Source organism: Eschscholzia californica, unplaced genomic scaffold (assembly GCF_041429995.1).
Source record: "Eschscholzia californica isolate CP2 unplaced genomic scaffold, dmEscCali1.0.p SCAF_5, whole genome shotgun sequence".
NCBI lineage: Eukaryota > Viridiplantae > Streptophyta > Magnoliopsida > Ranunculales > Papaveraceae > Eschscholzia > Eschscholzia californica.
Genome location: NW_028238472.1, coordinates 12,733,602 through 12,747,385, shown reverse-complemented (window position 1 = coordinate 12,747,385; position 13,784 = coordinate 12,733,602). Strand labels below are relative to the sequence as shown.

Here is a 13,784-nt window from a genome sequence, read left to right as displayed (position 1 = left end):
TATGGTATGTTTTATTTTAGGTTATTTTTTTTAACTTAGGATAGGTTAGGTAGTAAAAAAGAATGAGAGGATAGACATGTAATTTACTTTGAGTGGATTTATTTTCTATTTCAGATTATCTTTGGTCTCTAGACTCATTGATCATGCGATTTTGGACTTAAAACACATCCCCCGTTGAAATTTTACCACAAAAAAGTCTTATTGAAAATGTGATGTTTTTTCTTTAAGATCCGTTTGGCATAATAATTTGTAAGTATAATTGATTATATGTAAATATATTATTAAGATGGAAATAATTATCACCAAAATAATTTTTAAAAAAAAGTATCATCCACCAAAAGAAAAACATGGGATTTATATGTATACATGTAATTTATTTATTTTAGTTATTTGAAGTTCATTACAGATTCCACACATTTTAAATGGCTTATCAATGTGCTGATTTATAAATCACCTAACCAAACAAACCCTTATATATATTTTTTTTTCTTTATGCCAGGTTGGATTTTGAAATTCTGTTTGCAAGGAAGAAAAGATTGAAGGGCGTGTCATGACAGTGTGGCGCGAATCTCTAGTACAAAAGGATCAAACAACATTGCAATTCAAGCAATCACTTTCTCTCTCTATAAATCTTCATCTACCCTGACATTCAAGTTTCATATTTGATACTACTTCTCTCTGGTTTGGCTCAAATTCTCGGGGCAAGTAAAGGGTACTTCAAAATTCGAAGTTTGCTTGATTTTATTATCCAAATCATGAAAGGAAGTGCGATTATTGATAAAAGTTTCATTTTTGAAGAAGAAACTCAACTTACTATCCTGAAAACTTCTCTCTTCTTTGCCGGTGATGGTTTCTATGTTTATGATTCCAAAGGAGAAGTTATTTTCAGAGTTGATTCATACGGTCCTGATATCCGGCGTAGGGATGAAGTTGTTTTAATGGATGCTTCTGGAAAGTGCTTATTAACTGTTCGTAGAAAGGTCAGTAAGACAGGAACCCTAAAAAAACTCTCTCTCTCTCTAGAAATTAGTATATGAACGAGTTAATTTCTTGAATTTGAGTTAATGGGTATTGATAATTTTTGAAATTAATTAATGGGTAGAGATCTGATTAATCTAAATCGATAACTTTTTTTTTCTCAGAGACCAAGTCTTCATCATCGTTGGGAAGGGTATTTAGGAGAGAGAAATGAAGGAGCAAAACCAATCTTTAGTGTTAAAAGATCATCAATGATTAGAAGATCAAGTATGAATGTTGAAGTTTATTTAAATCCAGGTGAAGAATATGAGATTGATGGATCATTTGGTCAACGAAGCTGCACGATTTATGATGTATCAAAGAATTCACCATTATCAATAGGAAGAGAAATTGTTGGAGAGATAAAGAGAAAAGTAGATGCTTCTGCTAATGTAATGCTTGGAAAAGATGTTTTTTCTCTCTCTTTAAAACCTGGTTTTGATGGTGCTTTTGTTATGGGTTTGATCTTAGTTCTTGATCAAATTAATTCTGATGATGATAATGATTTCTTAGTAGATGAAGATGTCAATAATCGTAAAATTACGAGTGGTTCTATTGATACAACAATTTCATCTAGTATTTTACGTCGTTGTAATTTGAGGTCTACGAAAATATGTCAATTGTTAGAACCGTCTAATTAAAATTTTATGTTATGAATGTTGTATCAATGTTATTGTTGTAAAGTTATTGATTCTCCCATTTTATCACCAAAGGAAGGAATCTATTTCTACAAAATAGTATTTTTAAGAATGAGATTATTAGAATATATATATTTTTTTTAGTATTTTTATTTCGGAAGATCTTGTTAGAAAGTTGGTGATGATTTGACTTGACTACTTTAGAGTAGAGAAAATTCTAGATAGCGCTTTCGGTGACGTGTTTTTTAGCTACTTAAAATAATATACGATTTTGTGCCAGCGTAAAATATAGTAGAATCAGTGAACTTTTTTTGATGAGGAAGAATCAGTGAACTTGTAGATGTAAAAATGAGTTGTAATAATCCGAGGCTTGCATTTTATACAATGTGGGTAAGGCAAATTCTGCCACTATTTTGAAAAAGATTTGTTAAATAGTAATATACCCACTCTTGTAGGATTTCAATTATCTCTGTGATGGCCTGATGGGTTTTTGGGTATGAATATCTCATTTTTTGTGGTCTTTTCATTGATAATGAAATTCATGTTGACGCGGAGTCAGGCGGATGGTGCATATGACGCGGAGTCAGGTGGATTCGGGGCAATCTTAAGGCGAAGTACTGGAGAAGCAATAGTTGCAGCGACTTCGTCGACAAAGCGTGAATCAGTTTTATTGCATGAACTCCAAGGTGCATTGTTAGGCTTACGTCTAGCAAGGCAATATGACCAAAATAAAGTTATATTGGCGACTGATTCGACAACGGTAGCAACAATTCTGTCTAATGAAAATTTTGTCCCTCCATGGAAGACTATACGAGTATGGAATGAGATACGATATTTATGGGGTTTATTTGAGGAGTGTCGAGTAATCCATGTATATCGAGAACTAAATCAAACAGCAGATTATCTATCGAAGATGAAGCCGAGTAATGGTGTCCTAATTCTAGAGAGTAATGAGTTTCCACGAGCACTAGTAGATATTATAGAGGCAGATAAAAGCAGAGTCATTAGACTCAGGAGAACTTGATGTAATTCTTTTATGTTTTTTAACCGCTGACCAATGCAAAAAAAAAAAAAAAAAAAAATTCATGTTGAGACAGAATCCATGAATGTCAAAACAATACATTGTGGAACACTTAACATCATGGGTGTCTTGGAGAATTTTGAAACTTTTTGCACCAAATAGAAGCGTAAAAGGATATTTATTCTTTCAACAAAAAAAGAGAGGATATTTATTGAATTGTTACTTCAAAAAAATTGCTACAAAAGTTTTATTTTGTCAAATTCATATAAGCTAACTATAGGCTAACTATAAGTTTTAGTCTATTGTAATTGCAGTAACAAATGTATAATAGGATGCAAATGTTCGCGAAAGCTCTCCAGACACCAATTTTCTTCGATTTTATGCAGGTAGGTAATTCTCATTTTCGGTAATTTATCCTCCAAAAGTTTGATATCATTTTTAAGCAGATGTTTAATGAAACAGTAACCCAAGTCGTTACGTCAGGTCCGAAGCTCAAGAATGATTCTTTCTTCCTCAAAGAGTTTCAGAGAGTGCAAACAAGGAATATGTTTCCTCTCATGAGAAGGCTTCAAATTGTGGTATTTCAAAATCCCCTTTATTTCATACCAACCACTCGAATCTTCCATAGCTACAATACTGTATTTTCGACTCGATTGGCTCTGAATCATGTTATCCTGCAATGTTATATTCTGATCCATGCTCAACCAACCATCTCGAGGACCCTTTGTCCTCAAACAATGTTCCTCTTGTAATCAAACTTCTCCGGAAAAAACTAGCCCCTCCTTGAACTTGGCCCCATTTATCCTTTATTTTGGAAGTTGCTGTCAAACTACACTCTCTCAGTTCGAACTCCAAGCTCCCAGACTGAAGTTCATTAAATTTCAGAGCCCAGAGTGAAGGGTTTCTTGCAGGTGACATGTTGAATATGCTGGCTCGAAAGGGTAGATAAACAGTTCTGTTTCCTTCCTAGAACAAGCTGATGAAGCCTTCGAGTTACATTCAAGAAAATGGAGTTTTAAGGATGAAGGTCTGAGTTCGGATTTTTCAAGTAGGAGGCGAAAAGAACATGTTAGGATCTCTGAGGAGTGAGGAGGGCACCTGTTTTGCTCAAGGCCGAAAGTTCTGCCTTGACATGTTTTTTGGAAGAAAGAAGAAGCTAGATACATAGAAAAATTATTTATTTTATTATGCGAAATCTACTCAACTTGATATGGAAACCCATAATTGTGTAACTTAGTCAGGGCCGAACTAGGAACTTATCTAGAAGGGCTGGTTTATATAGGTTACTCGAGTGAATAGATTGACTCGGGCTAACAAGTGCATCTCTGGAAATATTTCAAAAAACAGTTCGTTGGCCTCTCACTGGTATCGTAAAAAATATACGAAAAGAACTTAATATAGATAAAGAGAATATTCAAAGAATTACTGTCAAAAGACCATTATATATAGCTGAAAAATGATCAACATTTTATAGTACATTATTTTTCGGATTTGATATTTACAAGATATGGTAATCAATGAACACAAATTTGAAAAGAAACTGTATACAATTTGATAATATTAGTAATTCCGGGTGCCAATTCGGCAATGAACAATATCAGGTGAAAGGAGCGCGTCCTCCATGAGCTCCAAATTTCAATTGATATCACGAATTTAACATAAGAAGCAGAATCGAAGCACACATCGTGAACACCATCAAGTAGGATTTTCGATCTTGGATATCCTGTTACAATGAGCAGAATTTGTTTTTTTATAAGTAAATAACAGATGAAGTTTAATTACTAATTTACTATAGAACTTCGAAAAAATTGTCACAGGTGTAAAATAATTATATAATATAGGTATAATATTTGGGGTCCATGGGTTTTAAGTCCAAAATAAAGTTCAAAAAAAATTTAAGGTCCAATCTTCTCAGATAATAGGTTTTTAGTCCTTTTCGTTTTGTAAGAAACATTGTTGATAAATAACGTGTTATGTATGACACATATAAAAAAAATGAAATAAAGTATGGAAAACATGAAATAAAGTATGAAACTTTAACAATAAATAACAGTTAATTTATAAAACAAAACAAGAACTTTTAAACAGAAAAATACTGTAACTTTAAAGTCTAGACATACTTTAACTAATTTGGACTAGATATCAATTATAATTATTATTTTGGCTTAAAATCCTATATTAATATTAGGGGGGACTAAATATGTGTTTAGGGGTAGATTTTTGGACTAGGAACCAAAAAATTCTTCTAATATTTGGCCCTTTGGGTGGGCTGGACATGCCCGCGGCCGCCAGTCCCCCCAATTCTAATACTCCCACTGTGCCTTTCTCCCCCATGAACATAGGGCTCGCCTAGACCCAAGCCCACACAAACGATCTAGCGGATCCTATGTATGATAAGGTGCTATCTTAATCTCATGACCATGTCTGAAAGGTACGCCTGAGCAATGTGGGACTAAATGTAGCATACGAGTCTTCTGGCTCACATCCACTGGAGAATCATGCCACACCCTTGGTGTCACGACCACCCAAAAGGCCTAACTGATATATAAGGCAAGGTGCTATTTTGAGACCCATGTCTGGAAGGTCTTCCTAAGAACTGTGGGACTAAATGCACCGGACACAAGCCTTCTGGCTCACATCACCGTGGAACTATGAGACTCGTATAAAATTTCCATCGAATCCGTAACATGAGCAAACTATTACCTTAAATGTGTCTAATCAAATTCTCACATTGCACGAAATTTGCAATAAGAAAGTAAAGAGGTTTCCAGTAACTAAATACCTTAAATGATAAAACCGATGAAGATGCAGAAGACTTGAGCCCAGAGAAACCAATGTCATATGAAATACTTCCATCAGCTTTGAATAATCCAAAGTTCCTCTCGGAAGTTGGTCCGGGCTTCAAATTCTCATTAAACATGGCGAATACATAAGCCTTTACCGGTATCTTTGGTTTCAAAGGAGTTCCCTTCTTTTTCAAAAGTTTCTTACGAAGATTACTATTATAAGTTCTTGCGTTTTTAAGAGTAGCCCCAACTTCATTTGCATCTCCATTAGAAGACCAACCGGTTTCTGAAACTATAACTTCCATATCATCAAAACCTAGAGAAGAAAGAGCAGCATAAGCTGCATCAACTTGAGCATCAAACATGTTATCATAATGGAGATTAGTTTTTTGATCGAAAATCCCGGGGTTCTTCTCAAATATAGCATAGTTAAGGTCTATATGCTCTGGATCACTAATATAAGCTAAAAATGGGTAAGCGTTGATGTAGAAAGGGGTATTTGTCTGTGAGAAGAACTGCAACAATGGCTTCATATATGGCAATACACTATCCTTGAAAACACATGAAGACGGAGGAAAAGAATTAGCGAAAACTCCCTCAGAATGTGGACTCGAGATTTGAATCTGATTCGCTAAACCAAGTCGGTCAATGGCGTTATAAACATTCTTGACAGCACCCAATAAAACCTCGGCGAGTTCTTGATTATCTTGACCCAAAATCTCGTTCCCAACTGCTATTCCACGGATACGGGTGTCAGGGAGATATGGTTGAACGTTTTCCTTAACCCACATCATAGCTCTATCTTCATATACACTCATGTCTTTTAAAAGTTCATTTGGAACTTCAACAACGAGTTCGATTTCAGAGTTTTTAAAGGCTTGGAGAACACTCTTATCTGCATCGTAAATTCGGACATTCTTTATCTTCGCTGCTTTTAAAAGTGTCACAACGTTTTCGGGTGGGGGGAGATTATCGGCAACTCTGCCGTAATTTACCCCGTATGTTCCGGTGAATGCTTGAACTATCATAGAAAGAAACAACAAATGCCAAATAATTAGACATTACACAAAAGAAATCTCCAAATTCGAAAAACATGAATCCAAACCATAATTCAAAATGCTTTTGAAACTATAACAATGGGTTTGCAGTATAAATCAGTTTGAATTTTGAAAACTATAACAATGGGCATCAAGATTATGCAGATTTCCTTATATCAATTATATAAAACAGAAACTATGTTTCACCATTGATGAACTATATGAACAACTCAATTATGTTTGAAGGCTTGGGTATTACTAACAAAATAGTGATCATCAATGGGTGACAGAGCAAATGATCAATTCACAAACCCATACTCACATTTTTATATGAAATTAGAATTGAAAGTTAAAATGTACCTGTAAGAGCAGGGGAGATGGTGAAGAAGAGAAGGAAAAAGGTGAAGAGATAAGAAAAGATAGCCATTGATTTAGATTGATGATTGGAAATGGAAAGAGGGTTCTATTTTGTACTAAACAGGAAAGGGCATCTCTCTGAAGTTGAAGAAGAAGAAATGGAAGAGGAATTCTTTTAAGTCTAAGACAATTCTTCATTTCTTGAAGAGCCATTTTTGGTTTTGCAGATTCTTCCTTGATAAAGAGATGACTTGCTAGACGTTAACAACTCTTGGAATTGATTCTTCTCTCTCTCTGTCTATCTCTCTCTTTCTAAAGTTTACACCTTTTTTTCTCTTTCTTCAGTTTTTAATCTTCTTTCTTTCTTGATTTAGTTAACTATCTTTTTAGGGTTTTATTTCTTTCTCAAGATTCGAATATCTACCACATCTGCTTGTTTGTTCTTCCTTTTGTAATCAAATACCAAAATATACTTTTCTTGGGTACTCATGAATTGGTAGATTCAGCTGAGTTTTCAATCAAAAGTTGATTTTTTTCTAGGGGTTTTTTTTTTTAATATTTACAAAGTTCTGAATCGTTTCTTGCAGTTTTTGAGATAGGTTATATAACGAAGGTCACACGGTTGACATGTATTCCAAAAAGGCGTTGGTTTGGGAAAACACCCAAAAAAGTTCGGACATACAAAAGCTTACCGGCAAATTTTGCCAAAAATATAATCTTTTTTCTCTTCTGTCTCTTCTAACCACCACCACCACCACCACGGTCACCGTCATCTCTCTCTTCCTCTCTCTCTTTCTTTCTCGGTCTATCTGCCGAAAGTTGTCTAGAACTCCCAAATGTAGACGAAGCCTCGTCTTCTAAAACCAGACAAAAGTCGTCTAGAACTCCCAAAACGACGTTCATTCCAAATAAGTACACATGTTTTGGAATAAAGACTAAAACTTCATAATTTTCTCGGCATGTCTGTGCGTCTATCTCTTTCTATATAGATTATATTTAAGCTGCCTCATAGTTTCATTAGTAAACAATATAACAAGGAGAGAAGGGAAAAAGAGTAACTTTCACCAAGCAAATGATATGTCATGCTGAAAGCTTAGAATCTTCAAACTTGGCAATACCCATTCTTGAGGATCCCTATAAAATAACTAGAGAAAGGGAACAAAAACTCTACTTTCTTGACCTGTTTTAATAATCACAATTGGATTAGTCCGTCTATAGAAGTACCCGCCGTGAGTTTTATGCGAAATATTGAACCCTAGTGTGCTTGAGGGAGGTTCTGGAGCCCGGAACGACCTACCAGCTGCGTGCCTGAGCCTGGCCTGATTCTCACCCCCAAATGGGATATTCAAAGTTACAGTCTGCAGACATAATTCGCTGCAAATCTTTTATGAACATTAAAAAGTTCTCACCGGTGCAAGAGAAATGAAAAGTTAACGAACAAACTAAATGTATTCAAAAGTTTACAATACATATATCACACAAATGTTTGAAAGGTTTCTACAAGAAATCCAAGTACAGAAATTTAAAGCAGAACAGCTATATCATACAGACTAAAGTTACAACGAAATTGCTGAATCCAAATCTGGATTTCTTTTATGGAAGACCAGAGGTTTGATGCATGAAAGAACTGATCTAAAAAAGTACATATAGATTCAACCATTAATGGTAAGATAATACATTATATAACATCATTTAGAGCCGTCGAGAAGCATGTGAACCGATCAGCAGAATTGAGTTTAACAGCTTACAGCAGAGGGAGCTGGAGAATTCTGTCCGTCAACTCGTCCAATTTGATTCACATGAGATGGTTGTTTCTCGTTGGTTTCTCCTACAGATTGAGCTTCATTTCCGTTATTCTTCTCGCTCTCTACCCCAGAAGAAACGGGCACGTCCTCTTTTCCAACCTTGTTATTTTGGTCAATCTCTTTGTTTATGTCTAATGACAGTTCGCCCTCCTTCCTAACTTCTTTGTCAGTTTCTGTTTCTTCAGCAATAGGAGCTTCGGGTTTTGAATCGACCTTCTTTATCTCTTCAGTTCCATCTTGATTCTTCAGTTCTTTCTCGTATTGGGATTCAACATCAATCCCGCCATCTTTTTTCTCAACATCTTTTTCTATTTCTGCTTTGTCATCCTTAGTTGGTTCTTGCTGTTCTAGCTCTGAGAGTTCCTTCTGCCCTTCGTTGTCTTTCTGAGCAGATTCCGGTTCTTTAGTATCCTTTTTTGAACCTGGCGATTTCTTAGTTCGCTTTTTAGGTGGTTCACTTTCGGGTGGTGGAGTTGCCTTTGCTTTCTCACTGATCCTCACAGATCTCCTTGGTGTTTCACCAGTCCCCCAATCAAACTCTGATACTGCCGGGCTACCAGGATGAGATTTGAGGTACTGTTCCAACTGTTTCCTATTAGTGATTTCCTCCCCAGTTGGTGAGCTGAAAACGATCTCGTTCTTCTTCGGTGTTCCTCCTTTCTTGAGAATGTACTGCAGACACTAAGGAACAATGTCTCAACTCTTAAAACTACTACAATAACTGAAAATTGCCGAGTTAATATGGAAATTTAGGAAACAGATCTCTTCTACAAGTTAGAGTTTCTAGAAAGAAATAGTCAATGCTATTTTATGAGGATATAGGGCGAACATACTTCATTAATAACTCCTCTAGAGCAATGTTAATGTTACGAGGAATTGGGTCAATTAAGATTCCAGTACGCCAAATTTGGAGTTCTGGGTCCCAAACCCACCCAAAAAAGGTATGGGAATCTGATATGCAGTACGGAAGATGGGGTAGCAGATCTGGTAAGATTCTTCTAAAGATCTCTTCAAATCCTCAGAAAAAATGAGACATGAAGAACTCACTCCAGGATCACATAAACTGCTATATATCATATTACTCCTAGAAATTTAACTTCAAAGGATAAGCTTAATCTACTTCATCTTTCCAAGTTATTCGAGTATCTACATATCAGCCGAGGGCAATGGATATCTACTTTTCCTTTTAGATAGAAACTAAACCCACAAAACCCAAAAACTAAGGATGGAAAAGTAACCAACTCAACCAGAACATACCAACTACATGTGACGTGTGTACTCGTGTCACGTGACCGCATCTAAAACACTTACGTTGAAATCAAAGGCTTAAACGTGCACCTCAAGATGCTGCCACATCAGAAGGCAAATATCATGGACCGTTAAGTAGCAATTTCAGGCGAAATTTAGGAAACTAGATATCCAAAGTTCGATTGCAAACATTCGTACTGATATCCACCCACTATTACCACCCATACAAGTTTTACGGACTTCAAAGACCAACCTCAACGAAACTCCGACATAAGGGACATGTCATATATATATATATATATATATACATATTCTTCAACCAATCCGGCTTTCTCAAATACTAGATACATAACCGAAATTAAAGGAGTAGATAGTTTCAGTCACTCTGTTAACAAAGCATACTCAGCATGAAGCAAGTTATAAATAAAATTCAGCTATAATAAGAAAATATGAGCAAAAAGATGAAGTTAAGCATCACTCAGAAAATGGAGGAATAAAAAGGGAAAATTAATCAATTGAGACCGACCTTAAAAAATCAACCTTGATCACCAAAAGCACTAACAAATACAATTTTCCTTTGTTAATTTGACCAATTTCAAGAAAATTAGGGTTTGAAACGACTAACAACAATTTTATTCTGATAATTCAAGATATTCCACAAACCCTAACAGCAAAATTTGACCTATTTGAACAATATAATCACAGAAAAAAAAACTAAGAAACCCAGTAAACCCATAATATTTCACAAGGCAAACAATTCAGCAACAGAAATTCAAAGTAGGTAACTACTAACTAGTGTTAATCATAAGGTAGATGGGTATTTCATTTACAAACCCTAGCAAGATTTCTAACAAAATTAACCTAATTTCAGTAAAATTAGAACAACCCAGGAGAAATTAGAAGTACTATAATTGATTATAGTTGAAAAAAGACATGGAATATGCAAATTGAAAGTAAAGAGAGAAAGTGTGTCTGGGTATAAGAGAGAGAAAGAGAGAGGGGGATAGAGAGAGAAAGTGAAACCTTTTTCTTCCAAGCAGGGGGAGCAGGAAGTTCAAAGGAAACAACTTCATCTTGTACTTCAGTCTGGGTGTCCTTGTCCACTGAAGTCGCCATGATTTTCACCAAATTGAACTCAAAACAAAACGAATGAAGGAAACACAAAAACAGAGGCTGAAAGAGAGAGAGATATGTTTATATAGAGAGAGAGAAAACAAACAAAAACACTATCTCTCGCTTACTTTTTTCTCTTCTCTGTTAAAAAGGGCAAGGACTTAAAAAAATATACTACCAAATTTTTGGAGTTTATCAAAGATCAGGCTAATAAATTCTTAAAAAATATTAAATCTTTTTAGATTACTTATTTTTTTGAAAGTAAATTCATTCGTAGTTCAACAAAAAAAATAAAAAATAAAAAGTAAATTCATTCGATATTCAATAAATAAAGTTTGTTACAAAGATAGTCTACACTGGATGCATGTTACAGACTGGACTAGATTTATACAAAAGTTAAAAGAATAGGACTGATTTGTAATTTCAAAATCTGAGAGACAAAACATGAAGTTGCTAATGAATGGGTCATCTCCTTGCAACTTTTTTGACAAAATTGCACAGTTGTGTGACGTAGATCCAGAATGACACGCATATTCAAAAACCTCGTTCGTTATTCTCCACAGGGACGGCTGGGATTCATCTTGTAAGAATCCAACTATTGCCATGGAGTCACCTTCGAGTATATAGTGTGATAACCCAGGTAGTCGGCTAGTTGAACTCTTAACAAAAACGCAACAAGTTCGTTCTAAAGAGCATATCTGGGTTCGCTTCGCCCTTTTAGTGATCCGATGATTTCTCTGTTGCGATTCTTCACAATGGCAGCTGCAAATGCTCCTTTGAACGTTGAAGGCCCCATCAACAGTCACCTTAATTTGTTCACCTTGTGGAGGATTCCGACTTTGTACCTGAAAAGGGTTAGTAGCTAACTATTCTTCAAAGTAAATGTGAAATCATACCTAGTTCTTGATTTGCTTGACGAAGGATGAGGCAGAGATTAATTAGTTTGTTGTTAAACATGAGATCATTTCGTGCTTTCCACTAGCACCAAGCGAGATAAGTAAATCTAAACCAAACTTTCCCCAGTGTCTTCCTTCTTGTAGATGCCAAAAATTGTCTTTCTGGAGTCAGTCAAGGGGTTGAGACTACTGCTTTGAATCTCGCTATGCTGCTCATGATCTGGGGGAGAAACCTGTCAAGAACTCGAAAACTTCTCCGACGCTCAAGACAGTCAGATTGCCCTTGCAGCTAAATAATTGAATATTGATTGCACCTTGGAGACTTACTCGTTTGATTGAGAGAGTTTGTTCGCTCTTGTGATTGTGTCTGCTTTGACCGACTGTTGATAAGCTGTGATGATGAGGCAGTTGATATGCAATGTTTCAAACAACCCTCCCTGTACCATAAATTTGAAGGAGTTGAAGGAGATGTCCTTCGACCAAGGTGACAATGCGAACAATTTGTCGGATAGGATAATTGATGTGGAAGATCATCAAGTCCGATTGATTTAGGGATCGTAGAGTTGTAGCTAGAGACCAACTACGATCGTCGAATTACGAAGTAATTCGCAGCTAACTTCGATCGGATCCTACAACGGGTTACACATAAGAGTGACAAATTGATCTAGGATATGACTAGTGGGAGTGAGATATAATCATGGGAGTGTCCCATAAACATATCTCATAGGCCTAAAAAGGAATTAGGCAAAGATAGTACAAAAAGGCCAAAAACAGGGTTTTTGGGCCTAGGCCGATTCGGGCACTTCTAGGGCTCGGATTGGGCTGATTTTTGGAGGGACGTTTCCTTATGTTATGAACATTAAATATGCAAATTTTGGCTGGGTTTGGACGTCATCTCCTTAGGGAATTGAGAAAATACCAATAGTTGCTATTTTCGACTATTTCCCTAAATCTTATTCTAAAGGGTGTTTTGGGAAACCTAAAAGGAGGTGGATTCTTATTAGGGTTCTATATAAACACTCTTAGGGCAGAGAATAAGGTGTGGAATTTCTGTCTAAGCTTTCTTACTCTACCACATCAAGTAGAGAAGAGAAAGTGAGCTAATTCCCATTAACTATCTATCTAGTCAAGAAGAAGGTCTTCTTATTATCCAACCACCATTGGTGTGCTAGCTATACAACAAGGTGGGAGATCAAATTGATTGCTCGTGTCCCAAGTAGAGGAGCTATACTTGAAGCTCTTGGTCTTCTTCAATCAATTCAACTAGTTCGAGGGAAAAGCGATTAAGGTAATCTACTATCTCCATTAGATTAATTACTAGTTTTGCATGTGATCCTGGGGATACTAGTGTAGACATTAGATGTCTTATTTCCGCTATAAACATTAGTATAAGGGTATAAAACCCTACAGTGGCGTCAGAGCCTCTTGCAATTAACTAGTTTTTGCTAAGAATCGAATTAGTTCATATTAGATATGATTGATAATTTGATAAATTAAGTTTATAAAAGTATTTTAAAAGTGTTTTAAAATTATTTAAACTCACAATTTGATATTATTGAATGGGATTCAATGAATTTCAAATTGAGAATCAAATTGATGATTAAAAGTGTTATAAAAAGACTCAATTTGATTGAATTTCAAACTAATCTATGCTTGATTAAGTTGATAGTTATGCTTAAAAGGTTTTAAAACATAAAATTTGATTAATTTTGAATTGGATTCAAAGATTCTTCAAATTGATTTCAAAATTGTTCTTTGAAAAGATTCAAAAACCTAGATTTTGATCCAAAATTGGTTTGATTAAGAGTTGTTTTTAAGTTTTGGAAACTTTTGAAAAACAAAAATTTGGAATTTTAGAAGTGTTCT

General features: G+C 35.4%; 4 protein-coding genes across 5 annotated transcripts; 2 read left to right on the top strand and 2 right to left on the bottom strand.

Moving 5' to 3' along the window:
* Nucleotides 1-496: 496 nt before the first annotated feature.
* On the top strand, nt 497-1,775 carry LOC147537185 (protein LURP-one-related 12-like). Its single transcript, XM_086642000.1, has 2 exons — nt 497-980; nt 1,143-1,775. Exons 1-2 carry the CDS (start codon nt 756-758, stop codon nt 1,656-1,658), a joined length of 741 nt encoding a protein of 246 aa, XP_086498126.1. The 5' UTR covers nt 497-755; the 3' UTR covers nt 1,659-1,775.
* A 412-nt stretch (nt 1,776-2,187) lies between these two features.
* Nucleotides 2,188-2,679, top strand: LOC147537184 (uncharacterized). The gene has a single exon (XM_086642743.1). The coding sequence runs from the start codon at nt 2,188-2,190 to the stop codon at nt 2,677-2,679; it is 492 nt and encodes a 163-aa protein (XP_086498869.1).
* Nucleotides 2,680-4,089: 1,410 nt separating this feature from the next.
* Nucleotides 4,090-7,432, bottom strand: LOC147537183 (glucan endo-1,3-beta-glucosidase 14-like). The gene is made up of 3 exons (XM_086641347.1): nt 6,860-7,432; nt 5,459-6,483; nt 4,090-4,399 (listed from the first exon to the last, which is right to left on the bottom strand). The coding sequence occupies exons 1-3, from the start codon at nt 6,924-6,926 to the stop codon at nt 4,322-4,324; spliced, it is 1,170 nt and encodes a 389-aa protein (XP_086497473.1). The 5' UTR covers nt 6,927-7,432; the 3' UTR covers nt 4,090-4,321.
* An 854-nt stretch (nt 7,433-8,286) lies between these two features.
* On the bottom strand, nt 8,287-11,201 carry LOC147537182 (uncharacterized). Of its 2 annotated transcripts, none has more exons than XM_086641188.1 (2): nt 10,933-11,201; nt 8,287-9,342 (listed from the first exon to the last, which is right to left on the bottom strand). In XM_086641188.1, exons 1-2 carry the CDS (start codon nt 11,023-11,025, stop codon nt 8,593-8,595), a joined length of 843 nt encoding a protein of 280 aa, XP_086497314.1. In that variant the 5' UTR covers nt 11,026-11,201; the 3' UTR covers nt 8,287-8,592. The 2 variants fall into 2 exon arrangements, with proteins under 2 accessions (XP_086497314.1, XP_086497315.1); XM_086641189.1 differs by having other exon boundaries at nt 8,287-9,333.
* Nucleotides 11,202-13,784: the final 2,583 nt, after the last annotated feature.

Coding starts and splice junctions, on each gene's coding strand:
- LOC147537185 (XM_086642000.1), top strand. CDS start 756: ATGAAAGGAAGTGCGATTATTGATAAAAGTTTCATTTTTGAAGAAGAA. Junction 981..1,142: donor TATTAACTGTTCGTAGAAAG/GTCAGTAAGACA, acceptor TTTTTTTCTCAG/AGACCAAGTCTTCATCATCG.
- LOC147537184 (XM_086642743.1), top strand. CDS start 2,188: ATGAAATTCATGTTGACGCGGAGTCAGGCGGATGGTGCATATGACGCG.
- LOC147537183 (XM_086641347.1), bottom strand. CDS start 6,926: ATGGCTATCTTTTCTTATCTCTTCACCTTTTTCCTTCTCTTCTTCACC. Junction 6,484..6,859: donor CATCTCCCCTGCTCTTACAG/GTACATTTTAAC, acceptor TTTCTATGATAG/TTCAAGCATTCACCGGAACA. Junction 4,400..5,458: donor CATCGGTTTTATCATTTAAG/GTATTTAGTTAC, acceptor TCATTGTAACAG/GATATCCAAGATCGAAAATC.
- LOC147537182 (XM_086641188.1), bottom strand. CDS start 11,025: ATGGCGACTTCAGTGGACAAGGACACCCAGACTGAAGTACAAGATGAA. Junction 9,343..10,932: donor CCCCTGCTTGGAAGAAAAAG/GTTTCACTTTCT, acceptor ATTGTTCCTTAG/TGTCTGCAGTACATTCTCAA.